Source organism: Somniosus microcephalus, chromosome 23 (genome assembly GCF_052327205.1).
Source record: "Somniosus microcephalus isolate GS21.2 chromosome 23, FLI_Smic_1.0, whole genome shotgun sequence".
Classification (NCBI taxonomy): Eukaryota; Metazoa; Chordata; class Chondrichthyes; order Squaliformes; family Somniosidae; genus Somniosus; species Somniosus microcephalus.
In genome coordinates, this window is record NC_141009.1 from 6,767,045 (window position 1) to 6,788,832 (window position 21,788).

The window sequence follows — 21,788 nt, forward strand, 5'->3', positions numbered from 1 at the left end:
TCCGGCGCCTGCTCTGCTGCTTTAGAACCAGAGACCGCCCAGCCTGGGAGAGACAGGGAGAGGAGATTTAAAATGAGAAGCGTTTAAACATCACAGCGCTGCCATGGGCAGCAACTGCGGATGGGAATGCACTCCCCCACTACCTTCACCACACCAATGGCGGCCCCGCCTTCAGCCATCTAGGCCCCAAGCTCTCGATTTCCCGCCTGAAACCTCTTCGTTTTTCCACCTCCCTCTTCTCCTTTAAGGCAGCGTTTAAAACCAACCTCTTTCCTGTGTCAATGTCTCTTTCTTTGGCTTGTTGTCAATTTTTGTCTGATTTACGCTCTTGTGAAGCGCCTTGGGACCAATGTTCCCCCTAAATTTTTTTGGGGGCGCGCGATCCCTTAAAGGGCTGCGTGCCCCATTCAAAAATGTTTCCGTGTACAAAATCTCACATTGAAAAGCCGGTGAACGGTCTGCATGGATCGTCCAGACAGCTGCGTGGCCATGCGGCTTAGCGGGCACATTGCTTGGGAAATTTTACTGTTAAAGGTGCTATATAATTGCAAGTTGTTGTTGCAGAGGTTGGATGTCATTTGGGGGGAGGGGGGTTGTCTTAAATGCCTGCAGTTGATGTAGTCTACATGGACTTCAGTAAGACTTTTGATAAAGTGCCATATGGGAGACTGGTCAAGAAGGTAAAAGCCCATGAGATCCAGGGCAATTTGGCACATTGGAACCAAAATTGGCTTAGTGGCAGGAGGCAGAGGGTGATGGTCGAAGGTTGTTTTTGTGACTGGAAGCCTGTGTCCAGTGGTGTACCGCAGGGATCGGTGCTGGGTCCCTTGCTGTTTGTAGTGTACATTAATGATTTAGATATGAATGTAGGAGGTATGATCAGTAAGTTCGCAGGTGACATGAAAATTGGTGGAGTGGTAAATAGCGAGGAGGGAAGCCTCGGGCTACAGGACGATATAGACGGGTTGGTCAGATGGGCAGAACAGTGGCAAATGGAATTTAACCCTGAAAAGTGTGAGGTGATGCATTTTGGGAGGACTAACAAGGCAAGGGAATATACAATGAATGGTAGGACCCTAGGAAGGACAGAGGAACCTTGGTGTGCATGTACATAGATCCCTGAAGGCAGCAGGACAGGTAGATAAGGTGGTTAAAAAGGCATATGGGATACTTGCCTTCATTAGCCGAAGCATAGAATATAAGATCAGGGAGGTTATGATGGAGCTGTACAAAACGCTAGTTAGGCCACAGCTGGAATACTGTGTGCAGTTCTGGTCGCCACACTATAGGAAGGATACGATTGCATTGGAGAGGATGCAGAGGAGATTCACCAGGATGTTACCTGGGCTGGAGCGCTTCAGCTATGAAGAGAGACTGGACAGGCTGAGGTTGTTTTCCTTAGAGCAGAGAAGGCTGAGGAGGAACCGGATTGAGGTGTACAAAATTATGAGGGGCATAGATAGGGTAGATAGAAAGGAACTTTTCTCCTTAGTAGAGGGGTCAATAACCAGGGGGCATAGTTTCAAGGTAAGGGGCAGGAGGTTTAGAGGGGATTTGAGGAAAAACTTTTTCACCCAGAGGGTGCTTGGAATCTGGAACTCACTGCCTGAAAGGGTGGTAGAGGCAGGAACCCTCACAACATTCAAGAAGCATTTAGATGAGCACTTGAAACGCCATAGCATACAAGGCTACGGACCAAGTGCTGGAAAATGGGATTAGAATAGACAGGGCTTGATGGCCGGCGCGGACACGATGGGCCGAAGGGCCTCTCTCTGTGCTATATAACTCTATGACTCTATATATGGTAGTTTTTCCCAAATATAACGAAAAATGACTAGGAACCATATGATTATTTTTGTTTCAACAAACATTCCACTTGAGCAGAATTAAAAATTCCAACCAGGTCTGGTGATAGCATCCATTGAAAAAAAAATGTGCATCTTAATTATTTTATTTCTCTTGGATTACAAATCCTAGGAACTAGGTCACTGCCACAAAGCTTAAATTGTGAAGCACAATGTTGCCTTTTTAAGCCTTACAATTCTAGAAACACATGAATTGAACTATTAGCAAACAAAGCATCGTCAGAGGACAGCAGTCTTGCTTCACAGGGCCGCACAGACAGCTCCTTGTTTCGAAGATGCCAATGCTTAAAATTAGCAGCTGGACCAAAAGGTAATTATTTTAAGTCATTCTAAATCACTTGAGCTCCCCAAGGAGATTGTCTCGCTCAAGGCTGATTGCGAGGTTCTGGGTGCAACTTATAAAGAACACGTAATTGCTTTGACAACTCTTGATTTTAAACTGAGTGGTGGAACAGGTTGGAACACATTCACTCCTGGGAAATGGTTTTGTATTAAGCCCCGACTGACGAGATAAACGTTACTTCTCTCAGTCTATTTTAAAAAAAAAGCACAATTTCAGTTGAATACAAACTCTTCCCCAGAGTTAAAGTTTAATAAATTCACCCCTTCACAAGGACTGCAACCTGGCCTCTGCTTGTGTGCTTATTCACAGCAGCACAGTCGAGACAGGCGCTTTGTGTGGAGAACTGTGATTGCAATCCCAGGTTGTGTGTGTCAGCCGGGGCTCAGCTGGTAGCACTCTCGCCTCCGAGTCAGAAGGCTGTGGGCTCAAGTCCCACTCCAGAAACTGGAGCACAATAATCTAGGCTGACATTCCAGTGCAGTGCCGAGGGAGTGCTGCACTGTCGGAAGTGCCGTCTTTTGGATGAGATGTTAAACCGAGGCCTCGTCTTCTGCCCTCTCAAGTGGGCATAAAAGATTCCACCGCACTATTTCGAAGAGGAGCAAGGCGTTATCCCCGGTTTCCTGGCCAATATTTATACCTCAATCAATATCACTAAAAAAACAGATGATCTGGTCACTGTCACAATGCTGTTTGTGGGAGCTTGCTGTGCGAAAATTGGCTGCCGTGTTTCCCACATTACAACAGTCACTACACTTCAAAAAGTACTTCATTGGCTGTAAAGTGCTGTGGGACATCCTGCGGTCGTGGAAGGGGCTATATAAGCGGAAGTGTTTCTTTCTTTTTCTTACCATTCTGAGATGTTGTCTATTGGAATGCAATCTTGCTACGAACCCAGGTGTAATTTTACAGTAATTTCTGAATTTTAAAACAATAATTTTGCCATTCATGCTCAGCCACTAAACATCGTAAAACATTCCGCTTGACCAGAATTACAGCAAGGTGGGGGTCCCAATGCACAGCACCTCAGTGATAGGAAATGGGACTGCAGCCACTTTTCCCGTGCAGATTGCTGGCCTTGGACCCGTCGTTGTGATAAGCGCACAGCAAAGACCAGGCTCCATCCCATGGGGAGAGGAAAGCGATGAAGAGTCAGAGGAAGACAAGACTCCAGGACCATTCCGGTATACCTGCTGGCGGTATTAGGAAGGAACCAGGGGAATGTGACGGCAAACCAAAGAGAACAGAAAATCACTTGGAAAAGAAAGTTGACTCACCGATGGTTCAGTGGGGAAATGCACCACCAGGTGTGATGAGACACATGGACCAGGGGGAAAAAAATCCCTAATTAAAATCACTGATTTATATCTGCTTAGATGATCTGAGCTGGAAGTGCAGACACCAACTGCTTGTGGGGGGGGGGGGGGGGGGAAAGCAGGAGAAAAATTAGGCGCCCATTGTGGTCCATTGACCCCTGCTGGAGTGTGTTATAAATCTCCATCATCAAGAAACTACTCGTGAAATAACGCTGGACGGCCAGCTGGTGGCGTCGTCCAAGGAGTATAAATACTCGGGTGTGGGCCCAGCTTGCCAGGGACATTTTGTAAGACAAGGAACTAGTGAAGTACAACTAGACCTCCATGTTCTGAAACAAGTTGATTAAAGCCTTGCTTTATACTCAAACCAAGTGCGTAGTGAGTTTTATTATGTCAGAGTGTGTGGAGAAGCTGCGGTAAAGGACAAGAGCAGGAGCGGCTGTGATGCGCTCACATGGTCAATAAAGCCCGGGCACCCACTATCCAGGCTCGCATGTGAAGAGTGAGCGTTTGAGTAAGGCACTCGATAACTGGTGGTGCTGATGATACCATACCCCAGCAGTAGTCACCGAGATTCTGAGGGGGACGGACAGGATAGATGCTGAGAGATTGTTTCCCCTGGCTGGAGCATCTAGAACTAGGGGGCAGAGTTTCAGGATAAGGGGTCGGCCTTTTAAGATTGAGATGAGGAGGAATTTCTTCACTAAGAGGGTTGGGAAACTTTGGAATTCTCTGCCCCAGAGGGCTGTGGATGCTGAGCCATTGAGTATATTAAAGGTTGAGAGAGATTTTTGAGAATCAAGGGATATAGGGATAGGGCAGGAATGTGGCGTTGAGATCGAAGATCAGACATCTTATTGAATGGCGGAGCAGGCTCGCAGCGCCCTATGGCCTACTCCTGCTCCTATTTCTTATGTTCTCATGGGCAGTTGAGAAAAGCAGAGGCAATTAAAAAAAACTTCTAAATACCTCCCAAGCCTTCGCCTTTTTACTTCTGGTTCATCAGTTTGTGAAGTGTCTTCAGATTCCAGAGAGATAAAATCAGCTGCCTTTTTAGCATCAGCAACTTTGTCATCTGAGGAAAAATAAAACTTCATTAATTCCACTTAAAAATACTACAATTGAAACTTGCTTACCCTCCCACCATTTTAATTTGATCTCAAAAAGTGGCAACCACACTAATCTCCTTGGCTCATCTACTTTGGTCACTGGTGGACAGGGTTACGAAAGTTGCCAGATCACATTCTTGCAACTGTACTAAAATGATTTCAGACTGCAGCAAACAGCGTTACAATTTCAACATATAAATACGATGACAACCAGGTGTAAAGGTGAAGCAGGAACACGAACGTGAACAATCTGTGTAATTTGGAAGTTTGTTTTCCTGTGATTTCAGTCTGCCATTACACTGCATTCATTACAGAGGAACAGATTTAATAAAGGGGGAAGCGAGGCAGGGAAGGGAAGGAGAAAAGGAAGCAGAAGGGTCACTCTGGACTGCCACTGCCAGTGGCAAACAACCATGGGCTTCAGAATGGTGCTTGTACCCTTAAAGAGTGGGTGGGGGGGAAAACTGACAACTTCCACTTATACAGCATCTTTCACACAACATCCCAGGGCACTTTTACACAGCATCGGAGGACAGCAAGTGAGGGGCAAGTTATGGGAGATGACCAAAGGCGTGGTCTAAAAGGCAGTCTTTTTTAAAAAGGTGGCAGGCAGTGGGTTTCAGAAGGACATTTCCAGAGTGCAGGGGCGTGATGGCTAAAAGCTCCGCCACCTACTGTAGAGTATAAATAGAAAGGGTTTTAGGGAGAAAGTTTCAGAGTGTGTGGCGGAGATGCCTGAAAGCCTTACCACTGAAGGAGCAGTGAATTCAGAAAGTTGGGGGATAAGCAGCCAATGGATAGCTGCCAAGGGCAGAGACAACAGGGGAGCAAGACCTAGTGAGGAACACATAGATGGTGGTGGAGTTTTCGATGAGTTGGAGTTTACGTAGGGTGGAGCTAGAGAAATTTGCAAGGAGAGCATGGGGGAAAAAAAAGCTTCAAATTGATGACTGTGTAGATTAGAAAGAAAGACAGACTTGCATTTCTCTAGCATCTTTCATGACCTCAGGACATCCCAAAGCGCTTTACAGCCAATGAAGTAGTTTTGAAGTGTAGTCACTGTTGTAATGTAGGAAACATGGCAGCCAATTTACGCACAGCAAGCGCCCAAAAATAGCAACATGATAATGACCAGACAATCTGTTTTTTGTTATGTTGAGGGATAAATATTGGCCAGGACACCAGGGATAACGCCCCTGCTCTTCTTCAAAATAGTGCCGCGGGATCTTTTACATCTCATCCGAAGGGCAGCATCTCCGACAGTGCAGCACTCCCTCAGCACTGCACTGGAGTGTCAGCCTACATTTCTGTGCTCCAGTCTCTGCAGTGGGGCTTGAACCCACAACCTTCTAACTCAGAGGCGAGAGTGCTGCCCACTGAGCAATTAAGTGTTTCAGTGGCAGTGCTGGAGGCAAGCAATATTGTGTAGGTGGAAATAAGCAGTCATAGTGCTTTGAGAGAATGTGTTTAAAGCAATGTTTGCCAACATAATATTTGTATTAACAAGTAGTCTTGGAACAAACGATCAGTCACAATAAAATATTAATATGTGCAGAGAGTATAGCGTGCAACACTATGGGGTTTAAAAGCATTACAAGAGTTAGCTGCTAAAAAACATCTTTTATAAATTATAAGCTCGAAAGAATCACAACATCTCGTAGGATCCAAGTGCTTTAGTAAATACTGAAATAGTCTAAATACAAGGATGAGAAGTGTTTAGATAGTAACCGCTTAGGGAGGTGATAAGCCATCATAAGCTGCAAGAATGACACGCAGCAGCTCATCGGACTTCCAAAATAGTGCAACTCACTGCAATTCAGTGATTCTTGTGTGTTCAGCAGCACGCAAGGAGTTAGGGAGTTAATTCAGCACTTCGCTTAGCCACCAGAGGTTGCAATGTAATGTGACAGAATGAAGGAGTAAGAGAGCAATTGTGACCGAGTCAATGGAAAATCCAGGAACAGGAAGTCAATTTAGCTCAACAAGCCTGCATCGCTGGTTGAATCCTCAAGTGCATTAAAGAGGAAAGGACTTTGATAGTAGGAAAGTAAACAGGCAGCTTTTCTTGCAGAACACAAATTTGAAGAGAGATGCGGTTGGCAAGTACAACTGCTGGTGTTACATGAGCAGGAAGGACAGAAAAGGACCGGCTGGCCCAGCCAATCTGTCCTATACTGTCATGATGTAATTTCTACACACTATCATCCCCATTCACCAGCCGTGCAACTCCTGCATGGGATATACATGCCTGGCAATGCCTCTGCCCAAGTGCACGATGCGACATTTATCTTTATTAAAAGACGCCTGCCTGAAATGAGCCTTCGCATCTAGAGCGGCCTGAAATCTACGGTAAACCTTGTAGGTGTAGCTCTTGTATGTTTTTCAGAGCTATTTTTAAAATGGCATTAGCAAATATCCGCAACCAAAGCATAGAAGGGGTAAATAATGTGATTAGGCAGTCAGCATTAAAAAAAGATTTGCTTTGCCTTCCTATTTCATTACTTTGCAGGAGATTTCAAGGCTTTTGAGTTACAGATTGTATTAACATAAATTTTTTGCCTACTTGCCTGTTGATTCCTTTGCTACAGGCTCGGCGCTGGTTTTATTGGCATCCGGTTTCTCGTCCATTTTTGCCCGGAATGGTTCCCGTGGAGGATAGCGGTCCCTTCTCATATCCTGCATTCTCTTAAAATCCTGCACGTCACAACATGGTGTGTTCAGTAGAAAGTCATGCACCAAAATTAAAACATGGGCTATTCAACATGCAAGATGAAGCTGTAGTAAAGGTGCACCCAGGTACAATGTCACTGGCTGCATTTCTCCATAACACATGCATGGTTCTGAATAGCAGGCTGAGGAAAAAGACTTTTAAAGGGAGTGGATTCCCTCTTTAAAAGCCAAATCGCAGAGGTGCTAGTCTAATCGCACATTCACACTAAAACGTAGTGCTGGTGCCAAGCCGTTTAGCCTTTAAGCCAAGATGTCTGACAGCTCTCAGTTCTTTGGGGAACTTGGGATGTTCCTTTTAACAGTCAAATCCAGATGACCGCAACTGCGTGAATGATGTTACAGTGGCCATACTTCTGAATGTCTAGAATTGCTATAACATTTGTAAAGAGATGCTGAGTAATAGGATGTACATCAAGCATTGTTAACTGTTGTCTGGATGCAACCTCGTCCCATTCCCACCCATCATCCCCAATTGCTCAGTCTACTGTGTGCACGAACGCTGATATTATCAAAGCTCAACTGGAAGTCAAATATCAAAAGAAATTCTAACTGGAGAGGAGACGGCCACAAGTTATTCTGCAGGGATGCAAAAATGTAGCTTTCATTAGCAGCAGAATTGGCATAGCAAAACTGTTTTTTCTTCACTTTTTCATCAGTAGATCCAAAAGGATAATACCAGTCACAGAGTTATACAGCACAGAAAGAGGCCCTTCGGCCCATCGTGTCCATGCTGGCCATCAAGCCCTGTCTATTCTAATCCCATTTTCCAGCACTTGGTCCATAGCCTTGTATGCTATGGCGTTTCAAGTGTTCATCTAAATGCTTCTTGAATGTTGTGAGGGTTCCTGCCTCTACCACCCTTTCAGGCAGTGAGTTCCAGATTCCAAGCACCCTCTGGGTGAAAAAGTTTTTCCTCAAATCCCCTCTAAAACTCCTGCCCCTACCTTGAAACTATGCCCCCTAGTTATTGACCCCTCTACTAAGGGGAAAAGTTCCTTTCTATCTACCCTATCTATGCCCCTCATAATTTTGTACACCTCAATCCGGTCCCCCCTCAGCCATATCTGCTCTAAGGAAAACAACCCCAGCCTGTCCAGTCTCTCTTCATAGCTGAAGTGCTCCAGCCCAGGTAACATCCTAGTGAATCTCCTCTGCACCCTCTCCAATGCAATCACATCCTTCCTATAGTGTGGCGACCAGAACTGCACACAGTATTCCAGCTGTGGCCTAACTAGCGTTTTGTACAGCTCCATCATAACCTCCCTGCTCTTATATTCTATGCCTCGGCTAATGAAGGCAAGTATCCCATATGCCTTTATAATCACCTTATTATCTACCTGTCCTGCTGCCTTCAGGGATCTATGTACATGCACACCAAGGTCCCTCTGATCCTCTGTCCTTCCTAGGGTCCTACCATTCATTGTGTATTCCCTTGCCTTGTTAGTCCTCCCAAAATGCATCACCTCACACTTTTCAGGGTTAAATTCCATTTGCCACTGTTCTGCCCAACCCATCTATATCGTCCTGTAGCCCGAGGCTTCCCTCCTCACTATTTACCACTCCACCAATTTTCCTGTCATCTGCGAACTTACTGATCATACCTCCTACATTCATATCTAAATCATTAATGTACACTACAAACAGCAAGGGACCCAGCACCGATCCCTGCGGTACACCACTGGACACAGGCTTCCAGTCACAAAAACAACCTTCGACCATCACCCTCTGCCTCCTGCCACTAAGCCAATTTTGGTTCCAATGTGCCAAATTACCCTGGATCCCATGGGCTCTTACCTTCTTGACCAGTCTCCCATGCGGGACTTTGTCAAAAGCCTTACTGAAGTCCATGTAGACTACATCAACTGCACTACCCTCATCCACACACCTAGTCACCCCCTCGAAAAATTCAATCAAATTGGTTAGACATGATCTCCCCCTGACAAAGCCATGCTGACTATCCTTGCCTCTCCAAGTGGAGACTAATTCTGTCCCTCAGAATTTTTTCCAATAATTTCCCTACCACTGATGTTAGGCTCATTGGCCTGTAATTCCCTGGTTTATCCCTACTACCCTTCTTGAATAATGGTACTACGTTAGCTGTCCTCCAGTCCTCTGGCACCTCCCCTGTGGCCAGAGAGGTTCTGAAAATTTGTGTCAGAGCCCCTGCAATCTCCTCCCTTGCCTCACACAGCAGCCTGGGATACATCTCGTCTGGGCCTGGGGATTTATCCACTTTTAAGCCTGCTAAAACTGCTAGTATCTCCTCCCTCTCGATACTAATTAGTTCAAGTATATCACAATCCCTCTGCCTGATTTCTATGCCTACATTGTCCTTCTCCATAGTGAACACAGATGCAAAATATTCATTTAAAACCTCACCTACATCTTCCGGCTCTACACACAGATGGCCACTTTGGTCCCTAATGGGCCCTACTCTTTCCCTGGTTATCCTCTTGGCCCTAATACACTTATAAAACACCTTGGGATTTTCCTTTATTTTGCCTGCCAGTGTTTTTTCATGCCCCCTCTTCGCTCTCCTAATTATTATTTTTTTTTATTTTTTATTTTTTTTAAGTACCCCCCTGCACTTTCTATACTCCTCTAGGGTTTCCACTGTTTTTAGTCCTTTGTATCTGCCAAAAGCCTCCCTTTTTTTCCTAATCCATTCTTGTATATCCCTTGACATCCAGGGTTCCCTGGACTTGTTGGTCCCACCCTTGACCGTTACGGGAACATGTTGGCATGGTACTCTATTTCCTTTCTGAATGACTCCCACTGCTCTGATGTGGATTTTCCTACAAGTAGCTGATCCACTTTGGCCAGATCCTGCCTTATCATATTAAAATCAGCCTTCCCCCAATTTAGAACTTTTATTTGTCCATCTTTGTCCTTTTCCATGACTACCTTAAATCTCACCCAATTATGGTCAGTCACCAAAATGCTCTCCTACTGACACTTCTACCACTTGCCTGGCTACATTCCCTAGAATTAGGTCTAGTACCGCCCCCCTCTCTTGTAGGACTTTCTACATGCTGGCTCAAAAAGCTCTCCTGGATGCACTTTAAGAATTCTGCACCCTCTCAGCCTTCCCCAGTTAATATTGGGGAAATTGAAATCCCCTACTATTATTACCCTATTATTTCTACACTTCTCTGAGATTTGCCTATATATCTGTTCCTCTATCTCCCTGACTGTTTGGGGGCCTATAGTACACTCCCAGCAAAGTGCTTGCCCCCTTTTTGTTTTTAAGTTCTACCAATATGGCCTCATTAGAGGAACCTGCTAAGATATCATCCCTCCTTACTGCAGTAATTGACTCCTTGATTAATATTGCGACACCCCGCCTCTTTTGCACCCCCGTGTCTCGCCTGAAGATTCTATATTGAGCTGCCAGTCCTGCCCCTCCCTCAGCCATGTCTCTATGATAGCAACAATATCATACTCCCACGTGTTCATCAACACCTTCAATTCATCTGCCTTACTCGCAAGACTCCTTACATTAAAATAAATGCCATCCAGCCTTGCCATACTCCCTTGTGCCGTTACATATTTGCTCTGCCTTCCAGACTGACTTGTTTTTTCCTCTATACTTGGCTGTGCATCACCTCCTACTTTAGCTCTACTCTGTATCCCATCCCCCTGCCAAGTTAGTTTAAACCCCCCCCCACCAACAGTACTAGCAAACCTCCCCGCAAGGATGTTGGTCCCGTTCCGGTTCAGGTGCAACAATGTCACTGGAGGTCCAATGGTACATTTACTTTTATGTACAAAACCATAATCATTTGATCATTTTTTGTCACAGATCACCTAAATCTTCCACTAAAAAAAACTCAAGATTTTAAATTCTCCAAAATAAATAATTCCAAAACAGGTTTTTTTGGTAACCGTCGTGTGAATATCTAGACTTGATGATTGTTTTGTTCTTGTATTGCCCAAGCCTATCTCTGATACTTCTTTGCATTCTTTAAAGTGAAAATACATTAATTAAAAGCTTTCATCTCTCTGTTGTACAGGCATGCCTAGTTAATCGTAAGCAGGGAATGCAAATGACTGCAACCAGGGTAACTGTTGGCCCATGTCTTGCTCACTCTGCACTTGCAGGCAGCATAACAACTACTTCTGGATAATGCAGATCGAGGTTCATTCATGAGACATACCAGGAGCACTGAAGCAGAAAATGGTGCTTTAAAACACCTGAACCATAAAGTTATCAATGACCCAAATTTCTCCGATGTATGCTTCTGGAGGAGCAAAGCTTTACTGCCTGCCCCTGCTCATCCCTTTGTTGGAAGAGCTGCACCTGGGGAGGGACAGGCTCAGTTTTGGGGAGCTTCCTGGAAATCCTTCTCCGAAACCTCCTGATCCCTCTGCCTTCTCTCTCAACCCCACTCGGGAGTCCACTCGTTACGCACCACCCTGTAACGCACTTGGAGATGTCTTTTTGTACACCATGAATGCTATGGAAATCTAAATTGCTATTTAAACATATCGTCAAATGCTACAAGTGAGCATCCACACTACACCTGCTGCATTTCAAACCGTTACAAAGATTTTGTTTACATTCAACCTGACTTACATAGAAACATAGAAGATAGGAGCAGGAGTAGGCCATTCGGCCCTTCGAGCCTGCTCCGCCATTCAACGAGATCATGACTGATCATCCAAACCCTAGCACCCGGTCCCTACACCGACAGCCATCCCACCCAAGCCCTATCCCCACGTATTTAATCCCCCCTAACACTAAGGGTCAATTTTTTTTATCATGGCCAATCAACCTAACCCGCACATCTTTGGACTGTGGGAGGAAACCAGAGCACCCGGAGGAAACCCACGCAAACACGGGGAGAATGTGCAAACTCCACACAGACAGTCACCCGAGGCTGGATTTGAACTTCAATGGACACAACTGGATGAAGCGATTCTGTCACCACCCACCTCAGCTTACACCTCCAAATCAAACTATTCCACCCATTTACAAATCAGAGCAAAGAAAAACATGAACAAGGAAGAATGTAACCGGAGCTGAAAGGAAAGTTTACAAGGGTCAAGAGTAGGATGCTGCTGATTAAAAGCAGCCTCTGCAACGGCAGCTTCTTGCGCAGGATCGTAAATGTCAATGTGAAGTTGACTAATGGCCTAACAATAATGTTCCTTCAATAATGTACTTTACATTCTCGTCTAATGTGTTAGTTTTGGCAACAAGTTACGATATCAAAAGTACAATGTCACTTATAAAAATATTATAAATTAACTGTTGTTTTAAAAGTTACTGCATGATCACCAGGCCAAACGCTTGATCGGCTCCCCATCCACCATCTTAAACACTCACCCTATCCACCATCTTAAACATTCACTCCCTCCACCACCGGCGCACCGTGGCTGCAGTGTGTACCATCCACAAGATGCACTGCAGCAACTCGCCAAGGCTTCTTCGGCAGCACCTCCCAAACCCGTGACCTACACCACTAGAAGGACAAGGGTGACGTAATAAAACTCACTACGCACTTGGTTCGAGTATAAAGCAAGGCTTTAATCAACTTGTTTCAGAACATGGAGGTCTAGTTGTACTTCACTAGTTCTTGTCTTACAAAATGTCCCTGGAAAGCTGGGCCCACGCCCGAGTATTTATACTCCTTGGACGGCGCCACCAGCTAGCCATCCAGCGTTATTTCATGAGTAGTTTCTTATGATGATGAGATTTATAACAACGGGCAGCAGGCGCATGGGAATACCACCACCTCCAAGTTCCCCTCCAAGTCACACAACATCCTGACTTGGAAGTATATCGTCGTTCCTTCATCGTCGCTGGGTCAAAATCTTACAACTCCCTCCCTAACAGCACTGTGGGAGTACCTTCACCACACGGACTGCAGCGGTTCACCACCACCTTCTCAAGACCAATTAGGGATGGGCAATAAATGCTGGCCTTGCCAACGACACCCATATCCCGTGAACAAATATGAAAAAAAGCCAGATAGAACTTCAGGAAAGCATGCGCCATGCTAAGCGTTTGTCTGAATGAAGTTCCCCACAAGAGAAATAACACTGCATCGACTACACTAGTCACGAGTGTCTGAGGATCCATAAAACATAAACTTCAATGTAATTGTCCATCCCCTAGTTTCCCTCGAGAAGGGGGTGGTGAACCTTCTTCTTGAACCACCGCAGTCCGTGTGGTCAAGGTGCTCCCACAGTGATGTTAGGCAGAGATTTCCAGGATTTTGACCCAGCGATGATCTATTTCCAAGTCAGGATGTTGTGTGACTTGGAGGTGGTGGTGTTCCCATACACCTGCTGCCCTTGTCCTTCTAGGTGGTGGAGCACGCGGTTTTGGGAGGTGCTGCCGAAAATGTCCTCCAGAAACCCAGCAGACCCAAACAGTCTTCCATCCAGACATTTATCTTACATAGAGATGCATTACAATACCTCTCCAGGGGCTTAGCAGTCCAACCTTTGCAATAGAACGAGCTTACATTTCTCTAGTTTAGCTCATTTCTCACACTGACTGCCTTGAGGGTATTTATAGTTTTTGCTACTTTTAACTGAATGAAATCAAGTAGCCTGCACTAACCTGGTATTGGAGAACCTTCTTTCCAGATTAAAAATATCCAGGCCAGTTGATATTTTGGCCGTGTGGTTGTGTACAAATCTAAACTGTGCAATGTGAAAACCAGATATTCACACATTTACCAGTAGGATTTATTTGCCTGGGTTATACACCATTTTTGTCACATTGGCCAACTTAATTTCTACACTACAGCATTTCCATAAGGTAGGTCTGATTCGCCCCATTGTACTGAGCTTTCCTCTTACTTTGTTGAATCCCCGGTTATGCTGCTGGAAGAGTTGGTTCCCAAATCTGATGCGAGGTGTCTGCAGCTGGATGCCGAGGGGAGGAGTGCCCAGGATTGATGCTCTGGATCCTGGTGGGAAGAACGGCTGAAGGCCTGGCGTGGTCATGCTGTATCCATGAAGACTGCCTGCAAAATTTAATCCATGTGAGAATCAGAGATTTACGAGACAGGATCTGTTACCAGCAATGCTTCCCTAATTTTTTCTTGGGTGCGTGGCCCCTTTAAGGGGCTGCGTGGCCCATTGACAGTTCCACGCATGCGCAAAATTTAACATCTGAAAAGCCAGTCCCTGGCTGTGCGGGACGGGCAGAGAGCTGCGCGGCGGCGTAGCTTAGAGGGAACATCGGATACCAGCATTGCTTGACACACCAGTTGCGGACACAACATTTTACATTCATCATTAACAAAGAAGTGTCAGCTTCACCAAGAATAGAAAAGTTTAATAAAATACTTCCCATTACAACTCCGAATTCAGAAAATGCATTTTGATGCAACAACCTGTACTACAACACTGTACAAAAAGAGATCTAAACTTATGTACATACCGGGCAAATCATCAGCATCTCTATAAAGGCTCTGAGTGCATCACACACCAGACACCACACTTTTATACAAAAGGACACAACTGCTGCCAACAAAATGAATTACTTGCGCACGTACAGTTCCAGTGACATCATTCCGGTTCATTGTCAGCAGTCACTCGCTTATATAAAACACCAAAAGATCACAAGTAAACAATCCCAAAGTATGTTTTTTTCTGACCTTGATAACCTGGAGAGGTTGTTGAGATAACATGGAGGAGAAAAGAATAAAATCCAACAATAAAATATTTAAGTTAGAGATGGACTATAATCACCATAATTTTTTCCAAGTTAAAGGTGTTTTAATTTGGTCAGAATGCATAAATGATATAAACATAAACTGATGGATGTAAAAGTCAACACTTGACGTGCAATAGGTGTCACCAAGAACACGAATGATTTAAGAAAGCCCACAACATGAATTCCTTGCCAAGAAGCCAAGCTGGTCAAATTAACAGCCACCCTACGAGGCAGTGAGCCAGGTGGCAGCAGTCCTTAATAACTGATGCCAGGGACACAAACACTGAGACCATGATTTTTAAAAATGCTCCAAAGTGCTTTTGAAACAGAAATCCAACAATAAAACATCAGAGACCTTCCACAGACTCTTACAGCACAGAAACAGGCCATTTGGCCCAACTGGTCTATGCCGGTGTTTATGCTCCACACGAGCCTCCTCCCAGCCCTCTTCAACTCACCCTATCAGCATCCTATTCCTTTCTCCCTCATGTACTTATCTAGCTTCCCCTTGCTATTTATGTAGCTTCTTGTACATATTGTAGTTATCTAGCTCCCCCCTGCATGCTAAAACCAGGAAAGAACCAAAAAGGCTGGGATGCAAGAGAAAAGCTGGTTATCTAAGCCATCACCTTAATCGCAAAACAAGGGTGAAACACAGAAACCCCTACCCCCAATAAACTGCCTCTGAGCTGTTCTACTATCAAACCAGAGGCGGGATTTTGGTGCTTCCCCCACAAGTAAATATCCAGCTGCTACATGTTCACAAGAGAACCAAATACACAGGGATTTCACAGGGGCAGGCCTGAGGGAGTACAGATGCTTGTCTGTTGGAGCTATCATTCTAGAGAGGTAGCCCTACTGCAGCCAGTCCTAGCTCACAGAAACTGGTTCCAAGTAAAACAAAGTCGTGAGATAGCGTACGCCGGGGTAAACTCAAGCAGACTCTCCAGCAGAATGTTCTTAGAAAATCTATTTATTTTTAAATATTTTTCAGGCAGGCTCTCGACAAATGATCAAAGTTCTACAGCTTTTTGAGCAACCACATAGGGCTCCTTTTTCGTATCCAGGACCTTGGCTTACCAACTACCGATTCCTTCCAACACATTTTGTCCTTCAGCCACAAGAGCAGCTATGTTTAAATCGTGTTCCGCAGCCAATGTCTATGTTATTTGACTGAAAGGAGGTAGCAGCCGAGATAGATTTTCTTCCTTAGTGTTATTCCTCATCCCTAACAACACTATATATAAGGTTTCAGTTTATGCGATCACTACAGCACATTAAGTTCAATATAGCCAGGGTACAGCAGGAGGACTACAGCCTGTACACTACATTAGATTACAAATCTCTAACTTGTAATTACGGAAATGGATACTCTGGGAAATCCAATTGTTGATAAAGCAAGTAATGTCTCATTTATCTCAGCATTGTTTGTGGGACCTTGACGTGTGCAAAGTGGTTGCTGCATTTGCCTACATAACAGTGGTAACAACTCTTCAAAAGTGATCACTGGCTGTGAAGTACTTTGAAACAATGTCCCCTCTTACTTTTTTTGACGCTGTGCGGCCACTTTAAGGGGCTGCGCGGCCCATTCAAAATACTGTGCATGCGCGGTTTTTACACTGAACAGCCGGCTGCGTGGGATTCCTGCAGCCGTGCAGCTAAAAGAGAACATTGCCTTGGAACGTCCAGAGAGATGCAATGATGAATACACAAATATGAATGCAGAATCTCTCTTTCGATACGGCCAATTCACTACAGCTGATGTTGGTACTCGAGGTAAGGTTTGGTAAATTTAACAAATTTGATTAGGTTTTTTAAAATCCCCGTTAAGAGTTATTATGCCAGTGTTTTTGCTGGTGCAGGAGTGTACTTTGCTATAACATGCTTTGGTGCTGGCAGAAAGCTAGCATGACGATTCCAAATAGAATCACTTTCTAAATCTGGTGCAATCACAACAACGCACAGCAGCAGTGAGTAAAGCAAATCAGGACGTTGGGGTGTATTCAAAAGGTTAATATTGCGCTGAAATAGTGAGGTAACCCTGCCACTTTATAAATTATTGGCGCGACTGCGCTTGGAATACTATGTACAGTTCTGGTCACCACAGTAGAGAGGATATTGCAGCTATTGAAAGGATACAGAAGAGAGCAACCAGAATGATTGAGGAGATGGAAGGATTAAATTATGAGGAGCGATTATGTAAATTAGGCACGTTCTCACTAGAAAAAGAGAAGGGTGAGAGATGATATGGTTGCTGTTTTTAGGATTCTAGAGGGACTAGATAATGTAGACTGTGACAGGTTTTTTGATAGATGTGTTCAAAATCATGAACGGCTTTGATAAAATAAATAAGGAGAAATTGTTTCCAGTGGCAGAAGGGTCGGTAACCAGGGGACACAGATTTAAGGTGATTGGCAAAAGAACCAGAGGCGAGATGAGGAGACTTTTTTTTTAAAGACAGCGAGTTGTTGTGATCTGGAATGCGCTGCCTGAAAGGCCGGTGGAAGCAGATTCATTAGCAACATTCAAAAGGGAATTGGATAAATACTTGAAGGGAAAAATTTTGCAGGGCTTGCGGTAGAGTGGGACTGGTTGGACAGCTCTACCAAGGCACGGTGAGCCAAATGGCCTCCTTCTGTGCTGCATCATTTTATGATTCTGAGCTATTTCACCATGTGAAGAACAGTAGAGCCAGAAGACACGCTTGCACCTGAAGGGGGGTAAATTCAAAACTAATCTGAGTAAACAATATTTCAGTGGTCAATCTATGGAACAATCACCGCAGGGAGACGATGCAAGCAGTTATTATTGATTCATTCAAATGTAAACTGGATAGATATCTTTCAGAAATAATATTTTAGGATACAGTATGTGTAATGAGAGACATGACGTGTGGTGAGTGTAGCGTGCCCGGGAGGAACAGGTGACTTTGGGCCTCTGGTTCCCAAAGCTCTCCACCACTGGGGGTTTTCCTCGCCTCATGTCTGGGTCTGTTGTAGACTCATTGGTAGCTGTGATTAGTCAACAACTCCATTATCGTTGTTTCATGCGACTACCAGGATGGTAGCTGGACATTGATCTTTTGTCGTCTAGAAATTCCTACGTTTCTATCAACAAATTTGCTCAGTTGCGTGTTTTAAGACAGTACACCCTTAAATATGAGTGTCAGGATCAACTGGAATATCAGGTGCAGTACACAGGCAGTACTGTGCTGCATTACAGCTGATATACAGCACACAGATGATCAGATGATCAAGTTTAAGTTTTTTTGTCTTAAAAAGGTACAACTTAATGAAATTCATGATAGATTTAAAAACATAAATCCCATAGAAGTCGCATTTTTAAAGAGAGGGTAAAAAAATCAAGTTACTGGGGGGGCAAAATCATGCTTGTGTTAGTATTTGAAAACCACAAGATTTGTCACAAGATATTATACCATTACAGATCACCAACCTTAACTGGAAGTAACACGGTACTTCACTGCTTCACACAACAGCTGAGAATTGGCAAAACCCCAGCAAACCACAAGCTACACTGACTGAGGCTGGGATTTAAACTCTCAGTACACTGGGCGAGTGGTTCTAATCACTATAGTTACCAGAACGCCCTCTTCGTCTACTTAAACAACTGCTCAGGAAATGTATTTGAACAGCGTCTGTGTATGCTTCATTGACACAGGGCATTTATTTTTTTAATTAACGTATGCAATGAACCAAAAAAAACGAGCATAAACACTTAGATGTACCACAGACTTGCACGGCTTAGGGTAGATGCAGACAGACTAATTAAAAAGGCATCTGCAGCTATTTATCTTCCTAGTGTTAAGCATTATTTTAGCCTCTTAATGAAATAATGTCACCAATAGTAAGCTTCAAAATATTAAATTCAAAAGATTACCAAGAGATTGAGCCTATACTCTCTGGAGTTTAGAAGAATGTGAGGTGATCTCATTGAAACACGCAAGATTCTGAGGGGGATTGACAGGGTAGATGCTGAGAGATTGTTCCCCCTGGCTGGAGAGTCTAGAACTGGGGGGCATAGTCTCAGGATAAGGGGTTGGACATTTAGGAGGAATTTCTTCACTCAGAGGCTTGTAAATCTTTGGAATTCCCTGAATGCTCAGTCGTTGAGTATGTTCAATGCAAGTCATCCTCGGTTCCTAGGGACTGCCTAAGAAGAAGAGATATTCAATGCTGAGATAGACAGATTTTTGGACTCTCGGGGAATCAAGGAATATGGGGGTCGGGCTGGAAAGTGGAGTTGAGGTTGAAGTTCAGCCATGATCTTATTGAATGGTGGAGCAGGCTCAAGAGGCTGTATGGCCGACTCCTGCCCCTATTTCTTATGTTCTTAAGATGTGAATGTTTCAAAAGATACTACAGTATTAAGAAAGGAATTTACCCGAGTATAGTAACACTGCATTGTGTACTTGCTATTAACATACAGACAGCATAAACCTACCTTGCATCTGCTGCATTATCAGAGCCCGCTGCAGCATGGGATTAGGATTAAGGAGTGAAGCCTGACTGGTTGTATGTAGGTTTAGCGGTGGTTGTTGCTGCGGCGGCTGCTGCTGTTGCTGCGGCTGCTGCTGCTGTTGTTGAGGGTGGTGGTGGTGCTGCTGCATGCCCCTGCAAAGAAAATGAGCCATATATTAAAAACAAAATAAATATTTCCCCAACAGACACAGATATTCATGAGATTGAGGTAAAAGTTAGAACAGATATGGGTTATCCGATGCACAATAATAAGTGACACCAACAATTTAAATCTTTAAGAGTCCAGTAGCCATTCACTGCAGTATTGTGTTACCCAACCATCTGTCTATGAGCTCATAATTGATCTCGAATTCCAATTCTCTGATGGGATGTATTTTACTCCCATTTTTTCTTATGGTTTTTCCCATTCTAATACAAGCATTTAAATGTGAAAGCGTCCTTCCGGGTTCCTATTGTAGTTTGACAGCAGGGCTCTGATGTAAAAACTAAAACGGGTAAGTGTGCGCGTGAACAAGTAGTTGATGCTTCAGATCAGGAAGAAGCCAGCACCATTTTCGATACCTCGCGTGCAGAGGACAACAGTTTCATGATACAACTGTGCTCCCCAGGGCCCAAGATGTAACGGTCATCACATCATGCATCAAAACACCACGGCAAAGCCACATCACTAACGTTCCACCCATGCCCCTCCAACAGCTGAATCTGACAATCTTGCATTAAGATGCAAGGCCATTCAGTCTCCCCCATTGTGAATCTTTTAGGGCTTTAAAGCACAGCTTTCCAAAACTGGTGCCCATAAGGTCAGAGTTCTGACCATACTGTGGGCTGCTAACACATCAAGCATTTGGTACTCTATTGTGTCTGTACTTGACTTACTAGCGTGTTATTTGTGTTGTTGTATATGAATAAAAACTGGCACTGATAGGTTAGCAGTGCTTGTCTGTCAATGGGTTATGGTGTCAGCCGTGGCTCAGTGGCTAGTACTCTCACCTCTTGAATCAGAATGTTGTGGGTTCGAGTCCTACGCCAGGTGACTTGTGCCCATAATCAAGGCTGATGCTCAAGCGCAGTACTGAGGGAGTGCTCCGCTGTCGGAGGTGCCGTCTTTCGGATGAGACATTAACCCTAGGCCTGGTCTGCCCTGTCAAGGGGACATAAAAGATCCCACAGCACCATTTTGAAGGAGAGCAGGGGAGGTCTCCCCGGTGTCCTGGCCAATATCCCTCAACCAACATCACCAAAACAGATTATCTGGCCATTATTTCATTGCTGTTTGTGGGAGCTTGCTGTGCACAAATTTGCTTCCATGTTTCCTACATTACAACAGTGACTACACTTCAAAAGTATTTACAGTAAACTCTCGTTTAAACGGCACCTAATTATCCGGAATTCTCTAATAACCGGCAAAATTCAGTAGGTTCAGGAACCCAAAGTTAAGTTTTACTGTATATTTGTGGCTGTGTAACTGGGGTTCTCGTACCTTTTGCCGTGTAAACATGGCTCCTGCACCTCTGGTTGTGTAACCAGGTCCCCTGTACCTGTGGCCGTGTAACCGGGGCTCCTGCACCTGTGGCCGTGTAACCGGGGCTCCAGTACCTGTGGCCGTGTAACCGGGGCTCCAGTACCTGTGGCCGTGTAACCGGGGCTCCAGTACCTGTGGCCGTGTAACCGGGGCTCCAGTACCTGTGGCCGTGTAACCGGGGCTCCAGTACCTGTGGCCGTGTAACCGGGGCTCCAGTACCTGTGGCCGTGTAACCGGGGCTCCAGTACCTGTGGCCGTGTAACCGGGGCTCCAGTACCTGTGGCCGTGTAACCGGGGCTCCAGTACCTGTGGCCGTGTAACCGGGGCTCCAGTACCTGTGGCCGTGTAACCGGGGCTCCAGTACCTGTGGCTGTGTAACCGGGGCTCCAGTACCTGTGGCCGTGTAACCGGGGCTCCAGTACCTGTGGCTGTGTAACTGGGGCTCCAGTACCTGTGGCCGTGTAACCGGGGCTCCAGTACCTGTGGCCGTGTAACCGGGGCTCCAGTACCTGTGGCCGTGTAACCGGGGCTCCAGTACCTGTGGCCGTGTAACCGGGGCTCCAGTACCTGTGGCCGTGTAACCGGGGCTCCAGTACCTGTGGCCGTGTAACCGGGGCTCCAGTACCTGTGGCCGTGTAACCGGGGCTCCAGTACCTGTGGCCGTGTAACCGGGGCTCCAGTACCTGTGGCTGTGTAACCGGGGCTCCAGTACCTGTGGCCGTGTAACCG

General features: G+C 45.2%; 1 protein-coding gene across 4 annotated transcripts in view; it reads right to left on the bottom strand.

The window, feature by feature from the left end:
* Window positions 1-21,788, bottom strand: part of ciz1a (cdkn1a interacting zinc finger protein 1a) — an 80,467-nt gene that overhangs the window by 43,014 nt on the left and 15,665 nt on the right. For all 4 annotated transcript variants that reach the window (XM_085965307.1, XM_085965304.1, XM_085965305.1 and 1 more), the window contains exons 2-5: window positions 19,500-19,669; window positions 14,177-14,343; window positions 7,201-7,327; window positions 4,494-4,599 (exon numbers count right to left, since the gene is read on the bottom strand). In XM_085965307.1, coding sequence (XP_085821433.1) covers window positions 4,494-4,599; window positions 7,201-7,327; window positions 14,177-14,343; window positions 19,500-19,669 — 570 coding nt within the window. The remainder of the gene's footprint in view (window positions 1-4,493; window positions 4,600-7,200; window positions 7,328-14,176; window positions 14,344-19,499; window positions 19,670-21,788) is intronic.